Here is a 23,861-nt window from a genome sequence, read left to right on the forward strand (position 1 = left end):
TGATGCTTTTAGCTTTCAGGGAAGCCAGACAATGTTGGACATGCCGAGTAGCCTTTGAGGGTTACCTCTAGGCTGGAGCAGCTTCATTTGTTTTACTTCAGTATGCTTTACAAATATTATTTTCTGTTCATAACACAAAGTAAAAAAAAAAAAAAAAAATGTTGGGAAACCCTGGAATGCATTTGTACTATAATGTGTATTTACTTTCTTTTGTGGTATTTAACATTTAAAAGATAATTTATTTAATAAATATATATTGAGTGCCTCCAAATGCTAGGCTTTGGGTATATAGTGGTATGCATAAGATACGTGGTTATGCACACAAAAGAAAAAGAAAAGAGAAACATGGTCACTTCTCCCATAGAGCTTATAGTAAAAAGATAAGCACACCCTAATAAAAGCATAATATACTAATTAGACTGGACAGCCCAATGACCTTCTGGATGAGGCCGGGGCTGCAAGGGCCAAGGCAAGCCTCCAGGGCTGCAAAGGCCAAGCCTCTTGTACGAATTTTGTGCATCGGGCCTCTAGTTTGAAAATAATATGAATGAACACTTCAGTTCACAACTTTAGGTCACAGAAGGCCCTTGTGAGGAATTCACATAAGAGCTATGTTCAAAAGGAGGAGTAGAAATTAGACAGGCAAAGGGAAAATGGAAGAATGTTTCAGGCAGAGAGAACAGTTTATGCAAAGTCCCTGAGGCTGGAAATAGTTTGAGTTCATGCGCCCAAAAGGAAACCCGTGTTGTGTAATTGAGTATAGTGAATGAGGTGGAATGTGAAATCAGGAAATAAACTTTTACTCTGTTACAGTAAGTATGACACAAGCATAAGTTAATATTAGAGGTGATATAACTGCTGCTTTGAAAAAACTATATATGTATATGGAGAGAGCATGAGCCACATGCACATACCAGGCAATACATAAAGGAGGGAGGGAAATTGCAGTTTTAAGATGCTTTCACACTTACTAGTTTATGTGTAATCTTCAAGGTAGTGAGCAGACAACAGAGACAGTTCTGGCTGAAGATTTGAAAGATCTTGATTCAAGTTTCTTTCCTGTTGCTATCTTTGTCAAATCATTTCTACTTTCAGGGTCTTAGTTTCTTTTTCTGCAAAATGGTGGGTATAAATGACATGGTTGATCAAGTTCTTTCTGACATTGTAAATTTATGTTGAACAGCTTTCTTAAGAAGCCGAGACCGATCACATCAAAAATTCTATAATATGATGACCAAAACGCAAATGTTTATCCGCTTCATTGAGGAATGTTCTTTTGTCAGTGACAAAGATGCAAGCCTGGCATTTTTTGATGACTGTGTAGATAAAGTAAGTTTGTCGGCAGTGCTCTATTTATTTTGTGTGACTGTTATAAATGTTAGAAATTATGGTTTCTGCTTATAAGTTTTACTAGCTTTTAACAAATCTAAATTAATTTCATTCCATTATTGACCCTTTATTATGAAAGTTTTGGTGGCCTACCATTATAGAACCCACAACCTCTTGGAAATTTCCTGATGTGTTTTACTAATCGTGAGTTTTATTTTAGCAGTCAGGTCTGTGTCCTGCCTGCCCACTTACGGACAGTAGGACTTTTGTTCAAGCCTGTGGACCTCTAACTTGAGCATTTTGTTATTAATTCTCATCCGAGGATATTTTTTTCATTGATTTTTAAAGAAAGAGTAGAAGAGAAGAAAGTGTACAGGACAGAGAAAAAAACATCAATGTGAGAGAGGCACATCAATAGGTTTCCTGCCAAAACCAGTTTGGCTCAGTGGATAGAACGTCAGCCTGAGGACTGAAGGGTCCCAGGTTCGATTCTGGTCAAGGGCATGTACCTTGGTTATGGGCACATCCCCAGAGGGGGGAAGGGGGTGCAGGAGGCAGCTGATCAATGTTTCTCTCTATCCCTCTCTCTTCCTCTCTGTAAAAAAAATCAATAAAATTTATTTATTATATATATATATATATATATATATATGTATTTATATATATATATATATATATATATATATATGTATGTAAAAATAGGTTTCCTTCTACATGTACCCCAACTAGGGCCAGCATCAATCCTGCAAGTGCCCTTGACCAGAATCTAAACTGTGACCCTTTGGTGCTCAGGCCAACACTCTAACCACTGCTCAGTGGTTAGGGCTAGAACTGGCCAGGGCTAGAACTAAATGCGTTTGATATAACATTAAGCTAATTAACAAAATTCAAATGTAGTTTGAGTATTAGATTGGTAGGTTAGCTTCCTGCTGGGGTCTGGCTGATCGGGACTAGGCAAGAGGGGCCGGACACACCCTCGAGCCCTCCTGTGGTCCCTCCCCAGCCCAGTCAGGACTGGACAACGCAGCCTCGAGGCAAGGCTGAGGGACCCACGGGTGCACTAATCCGTGCACTGGTCCTCGAGTGTGTGTGTGTGTGTGTGTGTGTGTGTGTGTGTGTGTTCTTGTTTTTCCCTCTTTTTTTTTCTTTTTAATTTTCACCCAAAGAATAAGGATCTTTTTTCCGTTGAATTTTCGAGGGAGTGGAAAAGAGGAGTAGGGGGACAGAGAGAGAAGAGAGAAAGAGAAATGTTGATGTAAGATTGATTGGTTGCCTTCCACACCCACCCCAACCGGGGGTGGAAATCAGACCTGCAACCCATAAATATGCCCTTGATAGGGAATCAAACTTATGACTCTCTAACCATTGAACCATGCTGGCCAAGGCTCCTTTCTTCCTAAAAAATTAGTTCACTATATATAATGCTCTGTACCTTGTTACTTTCACTTAATTATCTTGGGGATCTTTCTATAGTCATACATAGACAACCTGCTCATTCATTTATTTAATAGCTCTATAGTACCCAGTTGTATACATGGTTTATTTAACCATTCCCCTATAGATGAACACTTGGCTAACCATTGTGATGTGTGTGTTTTTAATATATGCTTTTTTTAAACTCCTTCAGGTGGATATGGACAAAAGTGGTGAAATGCGACTTATAGAACTGGATGAATCTTTCAAAAGTGAACATACTGTTTTTGTAACACCACCTGAGATCCCCCATCTACCCAATGGTGAAGAACCCCCTTTACAGTACAGGTATTCAAGAGGCGAATGTGTGAGATTGAAAGAGAGAAGCAATCCATCATCTGTGACGTAGCTTTCTAAGGACTGTGGTATTTTCAAAAATCCAAACTTTACAGATCCCTAATTTTTAGGTGGTAAGCAAGCTTATCCCACATCCATTATTAAGTTTTGAGGTCTAAAAAGAAAAAAATTATAATTTTGCATAATATAGATTTGGGGATGGGAAGTTCTATATCTGCATAAGTATCTGTTCTCATAAATGTTGATTGCATTCAGTTAGGACTCTACCCCCACCAAAATGCAGCACTTTTATTATAAAATTTTGGTTTTTGTTTCTTACTAAAGCTGGTTTCCTCACTCCCCATCCCCATAAACACACACATTGGTTAATGTGTAATTTTTTAGGTTATTAATTATTCCATGATTTTTATTTTAAGTAAAGGAGATTCAGAACGATTGGAATTGATGGTTATTAATTGAAGGAATTTGACCAGTTGCTGCTAAGTGCTTGGTTTTTAGACTTGAATGACACACAGTTCCTGTCTTCAAATCTATAGAAAAGTCCTAATAGAGGTAGATTTATTATACATCTATCTATCTAGATATATTTTGTGTATATACATTTGTTATATACTATAGTTAGTTTCCAGTATATATTTATTTTTACTTAAAGTCGTATTTCCTTTTAGATTTTAAATTATTTATTTCTTCTCTAGTAATATTTCTTACTTTAAAGATTCTAAAACCATTTCTCACCTATCATTCATTAAGTCACAGTTAGTTAATTTCATTAAGAAAGGATTTTTCAGGACATCCTTATTTAGAACCCAGATTATTAAATTTTAAAAAGTGGTATAACCGATATTTATAAATATTCATAGGCCACTTGATTCCTGCCCTTTACATCTATTGATGATATTATTCATATCATTTTTAAAAATACATATTTTTTTATTGACTTCAGAGAGAAAGGGAGAGGGAGAGAAAGATAGAAACATCAATGATGAAAGAGAATCAGTCGGCTGCCTCCTGCATGCCCCTGCTCGGAATCGAGCCTGAAACCCCAGTCTGTGCCCTGACCTGGAATTGAACTGTGACCTCCGGGTTCATAGGTCGATACTTTTCAACCACTGAGTCACATTGGCCAGGCTCACTCATTTTTTTTAATCCTCACCTGAGGACATTTTTTATTGATTTTATAAAGAGGGAGAGAGAGAAACATCAATCAGTTGCCTCACAAACATGCCCTGACCAGTGGCAGGGAGCAAACCCAAAACCCAAGTATGTGCCCTTGACCTAAAATCAAACCTGAGATCCTGTTGTGCAAGGGCTGACATTCTAAACAGCCAGGGCTGTACATGATATTTCTAAGACTTCTTTTGGTATGTTTACTAATATACTTTTGTGGGGTTTTGGGGTTTGTTTTTAACCTTTTAATTAAAAATTTACTTTGAGATTTAGTCCTTTAACAATAAAATCACTTAGCTTAAAAAGTTCCCCTTTTTTAAAGAATCTAACTTATTTTTCCCCCTGAAACTACCCATTATAATTTTGGTGTAATCATCCCCATTACTTGAAACAACTTAAATGTCTTTAATGAGCACTGTCTGCTCTCTTAATAAGAATTTATCATAGCTAAAACGGGTTTGGCTCAATGGATAGAGCGTCGGCCTGTGGACTGGAGGATCCTGGGTTCGATTCTGGTCAGGGGCATGCACATCCCATATGGGGGGCGGGTGCAGGAGGTGGCTGATTGATGTTTCTGACTCTATCTCTCTCTATTCTTCCTCTCTGTAAAAAAAAATCAATAAAAAAATATATTTTTAAAAAATAGATGATCATATACTTACATTTTCTATATAAAATGATAAGGCAGTAAGTTTCTATAGGATACACAGAATGGTCTTATCACACCATATACATACAAAGAATTTTTAAGGGTCAGGATTTTCCTGAACTTTGAGATTTTATTGCTGTTTAACATTTAGTCATTACCAATATTTTATTACTCAACTGAATTTGCTTTTATATAATTGATATAGTTTGCCGTCTTTTATTATTGTTTTCTTCTTAATTAATTAAAACTATTTAAGGATATTAAAACTAGGTTACCTTTGCTGTTCAGAGGCTTCTTCTGTTCTTTTCAGTATGTCTTTTTCTTAGCTACCAATATCTTAAATGCCCAAACATGTTCACTAGCACCCAAATTAAACCCTCTTCCTCAAAGAGCTACCTAGTCTAATCTTTTCCTTCCTATTCTCTACCCTCTTCATCCCCCCCATCCCGATAAATGAGGCCCTAAACCTCCTAGCTAACCTGATAAACCAATTCACGACAATATGAGAGCTTGTTCTGGTGTGCTAATATGTTTTTACATCTTTTTTTTTTTTATAATATGGAACACTTCATGAATTTGCATGTCATCCTTGTTCAGGGGTCATGCTAATCTCTGTATTGTTCCAATTTTAGTATATGTGCTTCCAAAGTGAGCATTGTTATTTACATCTTTTTAAGAGGGAAATTCTGCAGTGATTAGTTAATTCAAATAATGATATTAATGACTGTCTTATCAACTGTCATAATATCTGATAAGTTTGCTATATATTTACACAAATACTACCAAAGTGTTTGAGTTACTTTGTAGTTTAATGTCAATTCAGCAGAACTTTTTCCTCCAAAATATATATTTGAGTTTATGTTTGGCTATTACATTTCCAAATATTATAATAAGAAAAGCAACATTAGCATGAATATTTGTTGAGTATATATCCCAGTCTGATGGAGAAACCACAGGATAAATTGTAAATTAAGAAGTTATTGGTCATACATTTTTTTAGCGTGTAACCAGTATGATATAATCCATGTGTGTTTGAGATTTTCTTTTTCTTTTCAAAAACAGCTATAATGGATTTCCAGTTCTTAGGAACAGTTTATTTGAGAGACCTGAAGGATTTCTACAAACACGAAAGAGCAAATTGCCTTCAAAATCAAGTAGTCCTAGTAGTCCTTCTCCTATGTTCAGAAGAACAAAACAGGTGCTTTTAAATTTTTGTGTATTTCATGTAACCAAATATTAGAACAAAAGTAAATATGACACTCATCCTCCCTTAATATACTTTACCACCTCACATATAACTGTGACTAGATTAAGCTCCCTGAAGTATTCTGAAGATAATTTAGAGTAAGCAGACTTCAAAACGTTAACTAGTTCTCTTGTCTAGAACTTTATTTTCTATATGATATAATACAAATTCAAGCAGAGACTTGAATATATATTAATTATAAGCAGATTTTACTAGGGAAACATTATAAAAGCAAGTGACTTAATACCTGTTCAACATGCAGTTAAATAAGAATGCCTTGTGTATAAATTTATTAATAAGATCCTTACATTTTTCCCTAGGAAATTAAATCAGCCCATAAAATTGCCAAGCGGTATTCTTCCATTCCTCAGATGTGGTCTCGGTGTCTGCTGCGTCACTGTTATGGACTATGGTTTATTTGTCTCCCAGCTTATGTGAAAGTATGTCATTCAAAAGTCAGGGCGCTGCAAACGGCATATGATGTGCTTAAAAAAATGCAGTCAAAGAAGATGGATCCACCTGATGAGGTAGCAATTATCTTTAAAATGCATTATTTCTATATTTATGTTCATAGGTGTTTTTGTTTCTGTACGCTTTTGAACTTAACTGTGTTTCAGGTGTGCTACCGCATTCTCATGCAGCTCTGTGGACAATATGATCAGCCAGTGCTTGCAGTTCGAGTGCTTTTTGAAATGCGGAAAGCTGGTATTGACCCCAATGCCATTACTTATGGTTATTATAATAAGGTAATTACTTTTATTTCATGGAGAAAGAGTATAACTTTTGTGATTATACAACCTTAATTTAATGGCAGAAGCTGCTGATGCAGGGTTTATTTGACATTTATTTTAGACTATTTAAAATATATTTTGTAAATCAAGTAAAATTTTTGTACTATTTTGTGTTATACAATCTACTTAGATATTCTTTAGTTTGAATCTACAGCCAATGTGTTCATTTATAAAAATTATTATACTAATTATTTTATTTTGTTGAACAAATAGGCTGTTTTAGAAAGTACCTGGCCTTCACGAAGTCATAATGGCTATTATCTTTGGACAAAATTAAGAAACGTTGTTTTAGGAGTAGCACAGTTCAAAAGAACTTTAAAGAAACATGCACATTTATCACAAACAACTCTCTCAGGTAATTAAAGATTTTTAAGGATGTTTATGTTTAAATTTTTCTTTAAAATTAATTGACATGTTATACTTTACATTTTTTAGAAATTTTAAATACTTTCAAGTTATAGAATGTTTTCTAGTTTTTATTGCCATTAAGCAAATTCTTTTTTAAAAAATATATTTTATTGATGTTTTACAGAGAGGAAGAGAGAGGGATAGAGAGTTAGAAACATCGATGAGAGAGAATCATTGATCAGCTGCCTCTTGCACACCCCCTACTGTGGATGTGCCTGCAACCAAGGTACATGCTCTTGACCGGAATCGAACCCAGGACCTTTCAGTCCGCAGGTCGACGCTCTATCCACTGAGCCAAACCAGTTTCGGCAGCCATTAAGCAAATTTTAATTGGCATATTCTTCACATTTAAAAAACACAAAATTTTACTTTTTTTCTTGTAACTTAAACTATCAACTGTTGGTGGTCTTGTTTTAGTATTCGTTGATGATTCACAGTAGCGTTCTTTGTTAACAGTTATATTTTGCTAATTATGTGGCACTTTTTGTATTCAGTATTAATAGATATTAGCTTGAGCAGCAAACTGATGTGTGTTTTTGGTATCTCCCTGAGTAGTAAAACGCTGTCAAATTGTGTTCTTAAGCAGATGGCAGTGACCTGGATGCTGTTAGTCATGGCAGCATGGATAGTGGTCATGGGACACACACTGTGGAGCAGGCACCTTTTAATACGGGTTTAATCAAAGTATATGCTACTGATGATAGATCTAGTACAGGTTTGTTTGTGCTTATGTATACATATATTAAAGTACATTTTAAAATTAGATTTTCTCTCTGATCTTTTCAGGATTTTAATTTTCAACGATGTACTTAACTGTCACTTTAATTTTATATGTTAGGCATTTGATTTGATATTGCACTTAATAAATATATGCAATTTTATTCATTCTTTATTTGACTAGAAATAAAAATTTATTTAAATATTTAGTCTATGATAATCTAATTAACTCTGGATGGCACACAGATCTCTTCATCATATCAATTTTATAGGATAAGTTCTATGTAAATATGAAAATTTAATTAAAGGTTTAAATAACGAAACTTATAGCTCTGAGTTAAAAGTCAACATCAATTTACTGTTTCATATAAGATATTATTATTGGGGGAAGCTGAGTAAATGGTACACAGGAGCTTTCTCTGTATTGTATTATTTTTGCAATTCCTTCTGAGTCTTAAACTATCCTACATAATAAAAGACTAATATACAAATCGACCAAACAGCAGAATCACCAGTTGCTATGACACACACTGACCACCAGGGACCAGATGCTCAGTGTAGGAGCTGCCCCTTGGTGGTCAGTGCGCTCCCACAGGGGGAGCGCTGCTCAGCCAGAAGCCAGGCTCACAGTTGCCCAGTGCAACGGCAGTGGCAGGAGCCCCTCCTGCCTCCGAGGCAGTGCTAAGGCTGTACTGAGTGGGCCTAAGCTGTCTGTCAGACATCTCCCTGAGCGCTCCCAGACTGCAAGAGGGTGCAGGCTAGGCTGATGGGCCCCCCCCAGTGCAGAAATTTTGTGCACTGGGCCTCTAGTATTAAAATAAAAGTTACAAATAAGTAATTTAATTATATATAAAATGTGTAGCTTTCTAGCACTGAAGATGGTATTAATTTCATTAAAATAGGTTTGTACATATCCTTCTCTAATATTAAAACTGACATTTTAAAAATAAATTACTTGAATAATTCTGTTCTTTTTATTATTATATTTAAAAATTACGTATGCTTTTCAAATATAGGAGCTAGCTCTTAATAGACAGAAATTTTAAATTTAAAACTCCAACCATTAATAAAATATAAATGCTTCTATAAAGGCATAAAATATAAAGTTTTACTATCTCTGCAAACAGTAACATTTTGGCTGGTCTCCTTTTATGCCTTCTTTTAAGAATATACATATAAGCTAGTTGTGTTGAGATGTAATTTTTATAGTTTTTTATAGGGCTGGTTTTATTAATTATACAATGTGAATATAATTAGTCATTGCAGTCATCCTCAGGCATTATCTCTTAAAAATGAAGAAGTCTATCTTTTGTTTTTAACTATGGCCTTTTTTAAAAAAAATACTATCTTATAACAGTACAGGACATAATGAAAGCATGAATTTCAAGATTATCTTTCACATTTTTAACTTATTTATTTGGGAATAGAGCTGAAAAATTGATTATTAAAAGTACAAACTCAAAAGTATAACAAATGTATTAAATACCTGGTGATAAAGTTTCCTTTAAATAGTTCTTTACAAGTATTTAAGCCATACCATATATAGTTTCTCATATAATCATAACAACCGTGTGTATTATAAATCTTGGAATTAGAGATCCAAACAAAAAAGGTTATATGGTTTACTTAAAATTATGTCTGTTAGGATAGAGAACTAGGTTTCAAAACCTTATGTCTTGATGCTAATCTAGTGAAAATAATTTGCTGAAAAGTAGAGAGCCTCTAACAATACTATAATATATCAGAAGTTTTTTTTTAACAATGCAACTTTTGCATTTCCTAAAAATAACTTTAACATATTCTTTTTCTCATTCTCATGTATTTGTACTTAAGTGCAATTCAGTATTCTATTGAATTTTCAGAAAAAGTAATTACTTACTTATAAACTTACATAAACCCTTTTTTTGGGTAAAATTATTTAGACATTCAGCTTCCTGTGTGTGAAGGTCTTGTTATGAATTCCATGCAGATTTTTCTTCATTGCTTAGTTGGAACTCAGACTTTTACTAGGAAGGTTATGGACTTGTATAAAGAATATCTGGTTTGTCTTTATCTTTTGGAGCCCAGCTAGTAGTGTGCATGTATATGCTTTTGACTGCAGCATGGAGCCAAAAATAAATTATTTTAATATTATCCCTTTCTTACTTTAATAGAGATGGGGGATGGAACCTAACAAAATAATGCTTCCAATGAAAGTTATCCAGAAAAATTTCTATAAATAAATCAGAATAGTAATGTGTTACTCCTAATTCCATTTCTCAGTAAAGAAGTTTATGATAAACACCATAGGGATTTTGCTTCTTTTTTTTTTTCCTTCTAGGTGGCCAGTCTGATCTTGGATATAATTCATTATCCAAAGATGAAGTTAGAAGAGGAGATACATCTACTGAAGACATTCAAGAAGAAAAAGATAAGAAAGGGAGTGATTCTAGTTCTTGTAGGTGTTAATTTGATATTGTATAAAATTGTGGGCTTATATTAATAATTTAATACAACTGGCTTTCAGTATAAAAGTACTAATTTCATTTTTCACTTTCCTATTATAACTCCTCTTTCCTCCCATTACAAGCCCTCTCTACCACTTAATATTCCAACATACAAATCTTCATGTGTGAAGTCTATAGTTTTCACAACCAATCTCAAATTAAATACTATTCCTCTTGTAATAGAAATCTATTTCTTCGAACAGTGAATCTTTTTTTTTTTAAATCCTCATCTGAGGATATGTTTTTATTGATTTTAGAGAAGTAGGAAGGAGAAAGAGAAAGAGAAATTTTGACATGAGAGAGAAACATCAGTCAGTTGCCGCTTGTATGCACCCCAACCGGGAATCAAACCCACAATCTAGTATGTGCCCTGACCAGGTTTCAAACCTGAAACCTTTTGGTCTACGATGCTCCCACCAACTGAGCCACATGGCCAGGGCAAACAGTGGCTCTTTCCTGAGGTTTAATAATGCTTTTATTAACCATTTTTTACTTATATTCTCACCCTTACCTCTTCCTATTGAAAACAGTGATTTACAACCAAAGAAATACTATAAAATGTATGCATGGACCTCATTTAAAACAGTACATATTTAATATATACCTTGAGGCCTCAGATCAGTGTAATCATTTGTGATTGACAAATTCATACAGGGGTGTTCGACAATTTATCTATTTGGAGGAGAAATAATTAGAACTAAAAGCTACTTCTTTTTATGCCTTTTATGATGCATATAGTTTTCATCTTACCAATTTCATTTAACTTTTACAGTGTCAGAGAGTGAGAGTGCAAAAGGAAGTGCTGATTGTCTTCCTAAGCTCAATTATCAAAGTTCTTCCAGTATAGTTCGCCTCAGTACAAATAACAACAGTGCTGATAAAATATTGGGAGAAGGCACAGGTGAGTTGAATAGTATACCTCTGTTATGTGCAGTGTATCTTGTATCTGTATTTCTAGTAAATATTTATTTTTTAAAATCTTCATTCTCCAGGATTATTTTTTATATATTTATGCATCCTCACATAGTATAGTTTAGTAGTTTGAATTCTGTATTTTGTAATATAGTTCATTCAAGTTTTTATGATAAGAAAGTATAGAGACAAACTTATAAGCTACATACTATCTTTTGAGTTTGGACTGTTGGGACTTTTGTGAAGAGGGAAGTGGGAGCAATTGAGATGATCAGTCTGAGGGTTCATTATACAGAGCCATTTTTTAAGCTTATAGGCTTAATGAAGACATTAGTCTTCATATTGTTCCTGGTTTTTCAGGGGCAAAAGGATAGTCCTTCATATTGTTTAGGTAACAATACATAATATTTTTTCTTTTTAAAGTGCTTTTATATATTATTTTATATTTATAAATATAGTAATGCTTGTCTGGCTGGTGTAGCTCAGTGATTGAGCATCGACCTAAGAATGCTAGGGGGTCTCTGTAGATTCCCGGCCAGGGCACATGCCTGGTTTGAGGGCTGGATCCCCTTTCAGGGGGCAGCTGATCAGTGATTTTTCTCTCATCACTGATGTTTCTATTTCTCTCCCCCTCTCCCTTTAATCAATAAAAACATATTAAATAATTATTATTTTTTGTGGATAAAACTATCACAGCTGCCTTTAATTGGTTTGGTTTTTCATTTTTATAGGCAGAAGACTCAGACTTAAGGTCATCTAACACAACCACAATTGTAGTAACCATTGTTATTTAATCAATTTAGTGGAATTAATATGAATATTATTATTAACAACTAGAGGCCTGCTGCACAAAATTCGTGCACTGTGGTGGTGGGGGGTCCCTTTGCCCAGCCTGCTCCCTCTACCAGTCTGGAACCCTCGGAGGTCATAGAACCCACGGAGAGGCTCCCACCACCACCGCTACGCTTGGCAGCCATGAGTCCAGCTTCTGGCTGAGTGGCACTCCCACAGGGGATGCCTGTGTTGAGCATCTGCCCCCTGGTCAGTGCGCTAGCAACCAGTTGTTCTGCCATTTGGTTGATTTGCATATTAGCCTTTTATTATGTAGGGTAATATTATTATTAAATATACCATGAGTAAATTTTAATTTGTAAGTTTTAAAAAACAGTAGTCTAACATGTAGGAATATACCTTTTATAGTTCGTCAGATCTGGGTTTTAATCCCAGTTCTGTCATTTAAAGACTGGGTAACTTTGGGTTAGATATAATCTCTCTTGAGTGTCAGTTTTTTCTCGAGTTCTAAGGATGTTGGAATAATTATGGGTAGACAATGTAAATAAAGTACCTAGTATAGTTCCAGTCAAATAGCAGACACTTGATGAGTTCTTACTATTATCATTTTCATTATTAGTATTTTAAATATTTAAGACAACTTATACTAGCACATTACATTTTTATGGCTAAAAACACTTTTCTTGTTTTTCAGAAAGCACATCTGAGCCTCTCTTAATGTCATCTTGTGAGGATATAAATGAAACAGGAAACGTTCAAAGTAGATGCTTCAGGAAAAGAGATAAAAATGGCAGTGAACCTAATTTGCAGCAGCAAATGTCCTGGGGAAATAGAAACCGCAGTCATAGTGGAGGAGTAATGATGGGACTTATGCTCAATAGAATTAACCAGGAAGCAAACCCTGGAGATATGGTTGAAAAATTAGGAGCTGATGCAAAAATTCTTTCACATGCTATCTCAAAAAGCAAAAGACCAAATAGTCTTGATATTGGAAGTCCATCTTTACGATCAAAAAGAGACAGTCTAGAAAAGGAATCTAGTGATGATGATACACCTTTTGATGGTTCTAATTGTTTGGCAGATAAAGTGGATTCTCCAGTAATTTTTGACTTAGAAGACTTAGACAATGAAACCTATGGGTCAAAAATGGGATATGTTTCCACACAAAATCCCAAAAGGATTCAACGTCTCAATAGCAGTTTTTCAGTAAAACCTTTTGAAAAAACTGATGTTGCAACAGGATTTGATCCCCTCTCTCTTTTGGTTGCTGAGACGGAGCAGCAGCAAAAAGAAGAGGAGGAAGAAGATGAAGATGACAGCAAAAGCATTTCAACACCTACTGCTAAGCGTGATTTAGCTGAAGAAATTGTGATGTATATGAATAACATGACCAGTCCTTTGACAAGTCGGACACCAAGCATTGATTTACAACGGGCATATGATGATAAATTAATTGATAAGAAAAGTCCAACATTGGTCAAGGCGTGTAGAAGATCCAGCCTGCCTCCTAATTCTCCTAGGCCAATGAGGCTTACCAAATCTAAAAGTTATACAAAAAATGAAGACAGACCAAGGAATAGACTCTGGTCTTCTCCTACATTCTCACCTTCTTGCCCATTTAGGGAAGAAACTCAAGATGCATTAACCCATTCATCACCTTCATTTAATTTAGATACACTACTAGTACCTAAACTAGATGTTCTAAGGAACAGTATGTTCACTGCTGGAAAAGGAGTTGCAGAGAAAGCAAGCAAATGGTATTCAAGATTCACCATGTATACCACATCATCTAAGGTATGTATTATTAGTATTTTCTACTTATCCTTTATCCTCCTTCATCACCAAAATTCCCTTACTTGTAGAGATGTCTGGGGGGGGGGTTTTGTTTTTGTTTTTGTTTTTTTTACATTCTCCTTAAACACAGCTTTTAAAAAGGATTCTTCAGATGTGTGCAGTTTGTATTAGAATTTAGACTTGAATACAAACTTGAAAAAATTTAACTAAAGTTATGTTTATAGTTAGATTTTGAAAGGAAGTGATTTGTAGCTAGAGTAAAAATTAGTCTTATCTGAAAATGCTTACTTCATTATTTCCTTCAAAATGCAAATTTTTTTCAGACAGTGTCCAGCATACCTTCAAAAATTACCAGCCAGTCGTAGGACTTTTCCTGATTAGGATGGAGTAGCTTGTGATATACCTACATACCTTCTAAGAACAAAAAGCTAGGTGAAATATAGAAAATAGCTGTTCATAGTCATCAGAGAACTGCTGAAGCAATTAGAAAATAAAACAAGAGAGAGGAGACTTGCAGAGGTGAGCTGAAGTTCCGTAGCTACTTTTTCCCTGAGGTCATTTGCTTGTTTTGAGCACAGAGCAAGAGTTTGCAAATCCAGGCTTTGCTGTATCAGAGGGCTGTGGAGAGGTGAAGGGGGCAGCAGAGCTTTGAAGATCTTATGTATAGCTGGAGAAACAAAATTGGAGACCTGAGGGTCTTCAAATACACAATTTTTTTCCTTCAAGACATTTTCTAAACACTGAAACTGCATGAGACAGGAGGCTAAAAAAAGAAAGTCTCTGACAGATAAGAAGTTTCATGGTACTGGGAATATAGTAGTAATAGCTAGAGTTCATGAACTGATGCTGCTCAAGGGGCTGAGGGTGCTGGTGAAGACACTGAGCCCTTAGTTGGAAGCCCTGTAGAGCTATACCTTTGGAGCATTGGCAAACTGGAGGTAGACTGGGCCTGACCAAAACTGAAACCCAGGCTTGACTCATTTCAGTCTTTGGTTAGATTAAAATAATCAGCCTTTATTAGAAAGAGGAAAAAGTGTACCCTTTCTGGAGAAATAGAACATCATTTGAAGTCCATACAATTTTTTTATATTCTGTCGTTCAATTAAAAATAACTATGCCAAGAGACAAGACCACAACTAAAAAACGAAAGAAAAACAGATATTAAAAATAAATCTTTAGGAGATCCAAATATTTGTTTGTTTGTTTTTATTTGAGTAGGGTTTTTTTTAATTTTTTAATTAAGGTATTATATGTGTACATATCTTTCCATTGCCCCCCCCCTCCCATTGATGTTTCTAACTCTCTGTCCCTCTCCCTTCCGCTCTGTAAAAAAATCCACCCCCCCCCCCCTAGAGTTTTTCATCCATTGGTTTTGCTTATATGCATGCATACAAGTCCTTCGGTTGGAGATCCAAATATTTGAATAGCAGGAGACTTTGAAATAATTGTGTTTTAAAAAAAATACAGAAAAGAGGTTTAAAAATAGCTCCCAAGTTGGAAAATTTCACCAGATAATTATTTATTAAAAAGAATCAAATGTAGCCCAGCCAGTGTGGCTCAGTGGTTGAGCATCAACTCATGGCCCAGTAAGTCAAGGTTTGCAGGTTCAATACCCAGTAGGGACATGCAGGAGGCAGGCAATCAATTATTCTCTCTCATCATTGATGTTTCTCTCTCTCTCCCTTTCCCTTTCTCCCTCTGAAATCAATTTTAAAATATATATATAAAGGAATCACATATAAATTTTAGAACCAGAAATGATACAAAAAATTAAGGAGTGCAGTAATTGGATTTAATAGCAGACAAAACACAGAAAAAATAAAGGCTAGTAAACTAGATGAGAATTGAGTAGAAAATATCTACACTGAAGCCTAGAAGAGGGCAGCTGGCAGTCACTTTCAGCACTCTAAAGATGTCTTTTCAGCATATTATGACATCATAATTTCTGTTCAGAAGTCAACTGTCCTTTGTTTTTAATATATTTTATTGATTTTTTACAGAGAGGAAGGGAGAGGGAGAGAGAGTTAGAAACATCAATGGGAGAGGAACATCGATCAGCTGCCTCCTGCACACCCCCCCCATTGGGGATGTGCCTGCAACCAAGGTACATGCCTTGACCAGAATCGAACCTGGGACCTTTCAGTCCTCAGGCTGATGCTCTGTCCCCTGAGCCAAACAAGTTAGGGCTTCTGTCCATTTCTTATTGCTGTTCCTTGGAAGTTAATATATCTCTTTTCTCTGGCTCTTTTAAGATTTTTCTTTGAGTTTCATTTTCATCTATTTCAAAACTGAAGGATGATTTTTTTTTTATTCTGCTTGAGATTTGTAGATACTTTAAATATGTACCTTGACATCTTTAGTTTTCTTTTGGAAAATTACTGACAATTAGCTTTTAAAATTTTCCTGTATCCAATTCTTTTTTTCTTCTTCTGGAACTCAAATTACCTGAATAAGGTGCTGAAAGAAAATGACTGCCAGCTGCCCTCGGCTGCTGTGGTTCAGTGGTTGGCTTGCATACCCAATGGTCTCTGGTTCAATTATCAGTTAAGGGTATGACCTAGATTGCAAGTTTGCTCTGGGGCCCTCGTCAGGGCATGTGCACGAGGCATCCAGTCAGTGTGTCTCTCTCATATCAATGTTTCTCTCTGTCTCTGCTCCTCCTTCCCTCCCTCCCACTCTCTTTAGAAATCAATGGAAAAAATATTCCTTGGTGAGGCTTAACCAAAAACAAAACAAAAAGAAAATAACTGCAAATCTATTTTTCTATATTCAACAGTATTATTCTTTATAAATTAAGATGAGAGTTCTAGTTCCTCTGTGGTAACATAAAGCCACTAACACCTGTCCTTCCCATCAATTACAACTAAAAACTCCACACAGAATACACAAACTAACTAAAGCTCTAGCCGGTTTGGCTCACTGGATAGAGTGTCCGCCTGCAAACTGAAAGGTCCCAGGTTCAATTCCGGTCAAGGGCACATGCCCAGGTTGTGGACTTGCAGGAGGCAGTGGATCCATGATTTTCTCTCAATCGTGGAGGCTTCTCTCTCTTTCCTTCTCTCTTCCTCTCTGAAATGAATAAAAATATATTTTTTAAAAAACACAACAACTAAGGATTCTGAAAAATAAAATCAGGCAGTTTATGAGGAGGGACTCACACAGAGAAGAATTTCCCATTTTCTTTTTTTACTCATATTTGCCTCAAGAGCAGGTGCCCATCAGAATGTGACATGGCAACTTTGGAAGCTAAAACTTCAAGAGAATCTTATCATATTTTCTGGACAAAGGAACCAGGGAAGGGGGCCTCCCTGGGCTAGAACATTTGAGGGGAATCTAAAAGAAGGGGATTCTCTAATTCTGTAGATGGCCCACACAAGTCTCAAAAATGGAAACACAAATCATAATCTGAAATAACTCACTTGACTGCCTGCTAAAACAAAAGTATCAATGTTCTCTAAGAGATTATAACAGCATTCAGACTACTTAACATAAAATTCACAGTGTCTAAAATAAAATCCAAAATTAGTTGATATATATAAAGGAAAATATGACCAGTTCTAAAGGGAAAGATAATTCTGAGATGGCCCTGATACTGGAATTATAAGACAGAAACTGTAAAGCAGCTATTATAACTAGATTCCCTGAGGTAAAGAAAAACACATGAATTCTTCGAAGGAATAGAATTCATTTTTAAAATTTATAAAAAATACTCTGAAATTCATTGGATGGGTTCAATAGGAGAATGGAGATGGCAAAGGAAGGAGTCTATAAACTATATAATTGAAGAATAGGGGGAGAATAAAAAAGAAAAGAATGGAGAAAAATATTTTTTTTGAAAATTAATAAAACTTCAGATTTTGGGGACATATCAAAAGGTATAATATATATTTGGAGTCTCAGAAGAATTGGAGAAAAATAGTGGTAGAAAAAAATATTTGAAGAAATAATGGCTAAAACTTACTAAAGTTGGTAAGAGATTTATATTTACAGATAGATACAAGAGACCCAGTGAGTTATAGACAGGATAAACTCAAAGAAAACCATACCCACACACACATAAGCAAATTACTCAAAACCAGAGCTATCCATCTGCTAATAAGAAAGTGATTGCTGAAAAAAGAAAACAAAAATAAAAAATACCTTAAAAGCAGTTAAAGAAAAATGGCACATTACCTACAAAAGAATAAAGATTTAAGTAACCTTGTACTTTTCATCACCCATGGAGGTAAGAATACAGTGGAACAACACCTTTAATGTGTTGAAAGAACAAACCTGTCAACACCCAGAATTCATATCCAGTGGAAATATTCTTCAGAGTAAAGGTGTAATAAAAATATTTTTCAATAAAAAGAATTCTTGGCCAACAGATCTGTTCTAGAAGATGTGCTAAAGGAAGTTCTTCAGGCTGAAAATAAATGATACCTCTGGTTAATATAAGCACTATTTCTTTACCTCTTAAGTTTCTTAAAATACTTATGATTGCCTAAAACAAACATTATAACATTATTTCTTGGGAATTTTTCAAAATATATATGTGATGTTTTGTTATGGTAAAGGGACTCATCCTACTGACGTTTATTATACAGAGTGAGGCAAAAGTAGGTTTACAGTTGTGAGTATATGAAAGTTTATTCTTGTATTATTTTATTAATTATTGTATTTTCCATAGGAACAACTGTAAACCTACTTTTGCACTCCCCTGTAGTGATATTATTATATACAAAGTGATACATTACTAACTTTAAGTAAATCAAAATGATTAGGTGCTAATCCCTGAGCACCTGCTTGAAAAATACAGTAAGCCCTGGCTGCTGGCTCAGTTGCCTGGAGCCTCATCCCTTGTATGGAAGGGCTGTGAGTTCGATCCCCAGTCAGGAGGCAGCAGATCATTGTTTCTCTCATTAATGTTTCTCTCTCATTCTCTCCCCCCTTCACTCCTTCTCCCTTTCTCTCCATAATCAATGAAAAAAACATATCCTCGGGTGAGGATTAAAAAAACAACAATGAAATGTAGCCAAAAAGCCCATAAAAATGTTCAGATAATTTTATAAATAACAACTCAGTAACACACACTCAACTAGAAAAAAATCAGTTGTAATATCTGGGCAATAGAATTATAGATATTAATTTTTTCTGCCTACAAAAATTTGTATCTACCAGATTTTCTTATGGATTATGGTATTACCAGAAAAAAAAATTAACATTGGTGTTCTTAAAAGTGAAAACTAGAAGTGTGTCTTAATATAAAACTAGAAATATAGCTTGGATTATTGTGAAAACGAATAAAATGTAAACATAAATTTTAAAGAATAAAATATATTTCTAAGGTATCATCCTGGACTGAGTTTCACAAAGAAATTAACAACAAATAGAGATTTATAAAGTCAGCAAGGTTATCTTATTAACAGATACTTATTTTGATCTAATTTTAAAATGCTGTCTTAAAAATAGATCTATATGTATAGTATGTGATATATCTATATATATCTATATATATACATATATAGATATAGATATAGATATAGATATAGATATAGATAGATATATATATAGATATATATATATATATGAGATTTAGTGACTTTTGATATGGGTTTGGTGGAGGTGAATTTATTACTGAGCCAAATGAGGTACATACCAGGTCAGTAGATTGAGCCCAGGGCATTTAAGGGCATTTAATACTTTTTATGATTTCCATATATATATAGTGCCTATCCCATGCAGTAGCTTCACAAAGACATCTTCAGAACTTATGAATCAGATTTGTAGACAATCAATTTGATTCTATAAGTTATTGGCAGATGATTATAATTCTGAGATCATAGCATTAACAAATGGAAACCCAGAGCATCTTTTCTTCTTTTGTTTTGTTCTGATCCTGGAAACCAATAGAACAGCTGTGTATGTGGTTATATTAGTCTCATGATAATTTGCTGACATTGTTTCAGAAAAATTTTGTGTATATTTGTGGGAAGGTAAAATAATGCTTTGAGATTTTTATCAAATATGGAGAGTAGTGATTTATGAAAAACAAAGAAATGTCTATTTTTGTTTCTTTATTCCTAACTAATGTAGATACATTTTAAAGTGCATTAAAACAATGATAAAGAAGGGGGGGAAATCTATAGCATATGTTGGTCCAAAGTAGTTTGCACTTGTAAAATCAGGGTTTTTTTTCTTGTAATGTTGATTAACTGATCATTTGAGTAATTAAGTACTTCCTCTGCCTTAGAAGTGACTTTAAATAATGCACTTTAAATATGAAGGAAAGTAAGCTTATAATTATGTCCTTAGGATCAAAGTTCTGATCGTACCAGTCTTTCTTCAGTGGGAGCCCAAGATTCTGAATCCACCTCTTTGACGGACGAAGACGCCTGCCCTGAGTTGGAAGGAACTACTTCCTCCCAGGAGAGCAGTGCCACCACGAGGACTAAGAGCTTTGACTTCAGCAGAACAAGCCTAGAAAGTTCTGCCTCCCAGGAAGGTTTGTTCAGACGGTGTTGTCATAATTCATTTGATAGGTGGTACTTTACTTTTATTTCCCTATATGTTTTATTTTTGTAAAAGATTTGCATGGCTCCAAAGTCAAAACGATATTGAACCAAGGCATTTCCAGAGAAGTCTAGTATCCATCCCCAACCCCTTCATTTGTTTTCTCCCTGTCACTAGAGGTAACCAACCATTTTTATTCATTTTAATTATTCTTCCATTGTTGCTTTTTAAAAAATAATAGGCCCATGTGTGCATGTGTGTGTATTCTTATTGTTTCCTTGTCTTGTTATTCAAAAGGTAGCCTACTAGAATTACCTTCCCATTCCCTTTTTTTTTCCCCCCACTTAACAGTAGATCATTACATATCATCATATAACATTGTCCCTCATTCATTTTTATGGTTGCATAGGTCATCATGTGTCAGTGTATCCTATTTTATTTTAACCACTACTCTGTTGATGGCTATGAAGTTTCCAGCCTTTGACTATTATAAAAACTGCTGTGATGCATATATATTATATTGTTTTTGCCAGGACTCTGAAAGATACTTTAAAATTTTTCCTTGAAGTGATATTGCCAAGTTCCCTTCCTCAGGACTACACCATTTTGCATTCCCTCTGGCAGTGGGAATATAAGAATACCTATTTTCTCAGAGCCTTGTTAGCAAAATATGTTGGCAAACTTTTGTATTTTTGCCATCTGATAACTAAGGAATGTATTTCAATTTAGTTTTCATTTATATTTCTTTTATGAACTAAATTGAGGACCTTTTTATATGTTTAAGGACTATTTGTATTTTTCTTTCTATGGACTATTCTTTGCCTACATTTCACTTATTGGTCCTTTATTTAAAATGTTTCAGTAACTCTTATAATATTAAGGAATTAACCCTTTATCTCTTATGTAAAAGGCAAGTACTTTTCCTAGTCTGCGGGTGGGGGTTTGTCACAAGTAAGGTTTTAATTGTATGTCATCAAATTTATCAGTCTTCCCCCGTCTTGCTTATGGGTTGAGTCATTAGGAAGTACTTCCCCTCCCCCAGGTTCTCCAGTGTTTTCTTCTGATACTTTTCTGGTTTCCTTAGTAACATTTTCTGGAGTCAGTATATTTTTCTGTAAAGGGCTGCCATACATAAATATTTTAGGTTTTGTAGGCACCAAGCATCTTTTTTTTTTTTTTTTAAACCACATAGTTCATTTTTGTCTTATTCTTTTAAACAATGTTTTAAAATGTAAAAACCATTCTTACGGCTCTACAAAAATAGATTTGAACCTTGATTTAGATATTTGATCCATTTGAAATTTATCCTGGTATATGATATGAGGAATGGATGAATATCATATTTTTTTTTCATTTGTACCTTTGCTAATTTAAAAAAATTTAATTGTGGAAATTTTAAAACATACAGCAAAGTAGAAGTAATAGCACAATGAATCCCCCACCATGTGTCCTTCATCCAATTTCAGTAGTATATACAAGTGGCAAGTCTTGTTTTATCTTTTCCTCTCTCCCCTCTACTGCCAACATTTTTTCTTCCTCACTGGATTATTTTAAATTAAATCTCAGACAACATATAATTTTATTTTTAAGTACTTAAATATGTATCTCTAAAATATAAGAACATTAATTTTATATATTTTTAACTTATTAAAGTTATTTATTTTTATCTTATGTGTTATGCATATAATGTGTACACTTCCATGTATGTAAATAACATTTTATAAATTGAGGACACCTGAGTAATCAGCACTCAGATCAAGAAACAGAGCATTAACAGTATCCAGAACTTCCTGTCATGCCCATTTCTTGTCACTACTCCCTTCATAGATAAACATTAACTTCTAATACTATATGTTAGCATGGCCATTTTTAAGAATTTTATGGACTTATATGGTATGTATCTTTTGTGATACATTCATTTTTTGAAAACATAATTGTAATACCATTGTATTTTTAATATGACAATAGTTATTGTATATTTTATATTAAATATTTAAATTTTCAAAATTATCTCATAATGCTCTTTTTTAGGTGATTTATTCACACTGGGATCCAAACAAGGTCTACTTATTGCATTCGGTTGATGTCTATTAACTTTCTTTTATCTTTGTTCCCTCTCTTCTTTTATCCCCTTTGTCATATATTCATGAAGAAATCAGGTGATTAACTCCCTTCCTTTTTAGTTTTTTTTAACAATAACAGAATACCCTGTTTCCCCGAAAATAAGACAGTGTTTTATATTAATTTTTTCTCCCAAAGTTGCACTAGGTCTTATTTTCAGGGGATGTCTTATCTTTCCATGCGCTAGATCTTATTTTCCGAGGATGTCTTATTTTTGGGGAAACATGGGTAGTTTGATGTGCTAAGCAAATACAACTTAGCTCACAACCTGATTTATACTTGTTCAAATGAATATTCTTTACTGATGATTCATTAGATACAAAGGTGCCCACATAAATTATTGAATCAGTCAAGGCAAATATTAGAAAGCAACTCTGAACTAGCATTAGCAGAGAGGGATTCCGGAAGGTTACTGGGGAGCCATCCAGGAAAGAACTGCAGTTCCCACCAGCTCTAAGCACCTAATGATGTGAGGCTTCAGGTCTCTCTCTGCCTCTACATCTCGTGTGGCTAGGCGTAGGGCCAATGATCTCTCTGGGGCAGTCATTCCTCCCCGCTTCCCCATCATCACTTATTTGCTGAAGTAACCAGTCATTAGTCTGGATTGTGTTGACTGCATGCCCATGGTGGTATTTAACAAGTTTTCCTGTCCTCTCTATTTCTTGTAAACTAGTAGTTACTTTTTTTGTTTGTTTTTTACCTTTATATATATTAAAATACCAGTGCTCATTCTTAAAATTTAACAGCTGCTAGAGAAAAACAAAAGGTATAGATTATCTCTACTTTTACCAACAAGATATAATCACTGTAAACTATTGATTTGACCACAGGAATCCCCTTACTTTTTGTACTTGTTAATATCCCATTGCTCTTAAGAATATACTTGGAAACGCTTTCCTAATTTTTAGAGTCTTTCAGGATTTGAAACAAGATTAGCTATTTTATATTTTTTAAACCTTAGAACTAAACATTTTCTTGTACTTTAAACACGAGAAAACACAAACAGCAAAATAGTAATTATAAACAGCTAGAATGCCTTCTACTCTGTACACATAAAGTGCTTAATAGTGCCGGGACGGGTTTGGCTCAGTGGCTTGGGGACTGAAGGGCCCGGGTTCAATTCCTGTCAAGGGCATGTACCTTGGTTGCGGGCATATCCCCAGTAGGGGGTGGCAGCTGATCAATGA

At 34.7% G+C, this 23,861-nt stretch overlaps 1 protein-coding gene and 1 non-coding gene across 17 annotated transcripts in view; one reads left to right on the forward strand and one right to left on the reverse strand.

The window, feature by feature from the left end:
• Positions 1 to 23,861, forward strand: part of DENND4A (DENN domain containing 4A) — a 92,722-nt gene that overhangs the window by 58,178 nt on the left and 10,683 nt on the right. For 11 of the 16 annotated variants that reach the window (XM_045581414.1, XM_045581416.1, XM_045581412.1 and 8 more), the window contains 11 exons: positions 1,184 to 1,329; positions 2,957 to 3,090; positions 5,978 to 6,113; positions 6,482 to 6,688; positions 6,779 to 6,907; positions 7,166 to 7,307; positions 7,944 to 8,075; positions 10,398 to 10,514; positions 11,336 to 11,464; positions 12,962 to 14,061; positions 20,356 to 20,545. In XM_045581414.1, coding sequence (XP_045437370.1) covers positions 1,184 to 1,329; positions 2,957 to 3,090; positions 5,978 to 6,113; positions 6,482 to 6,688; positions 6,779 to 6,907; positions 7,166 to 7,307; positions 7,944 to 8,075; positions 10,398 to 10,514; positions 11,336 to 11,464; positions 12,962 to 14,061; positions 20,356 to 20,545 — 2,562 coding nt within the window. The remainder of the gene's footprint in view (positions 1 to 1,183; positions 1,330 to 2,956; positions 3,091 to 5,977; positions 6,114 to 6,481; positions 6,689 to 6,778; positions 6,908 to 7,165; positions 7,308 to 7,943; positions 8,076 to 10,397; positions 10,515 to 11,335; positions 11,465 to 12,961; positions 14,062 to 20,355; positions 20,546 to 23,861) is intronic. The other 5 variants (XM_045581433.1, XM_045581436.1, XM_045581439.1 and 2 more) reach the window with 2 other exon arrangements.
• On the reverse strand, positions 5,468 to 5,571 carry LOC118709942. Its single transcript, XR_004985207.1, has one exon. It is a non-coding gene; the product is annotated as a U6 spliceosomal RNA (small nuclear RNA).

The sequence above is a fragment of the Pipistrellus kuhlii genome, unplaced genomic scaffold, assembly GCF_014108245.1.
Source record: "Pipistrellus kuhlii isolate mPipKuh1 unplaced genomic scaffold, mPipKuh1.p scaffold_m20_p_1, whole genome shotgun sequence".
Taxonomy (NCBI): Eukaryota; Metazoa; Chordata; class Mammalia; order Chiroptera; family Vespertilionidae; genus Pipistrellus; species Pipistrellus kuhlii.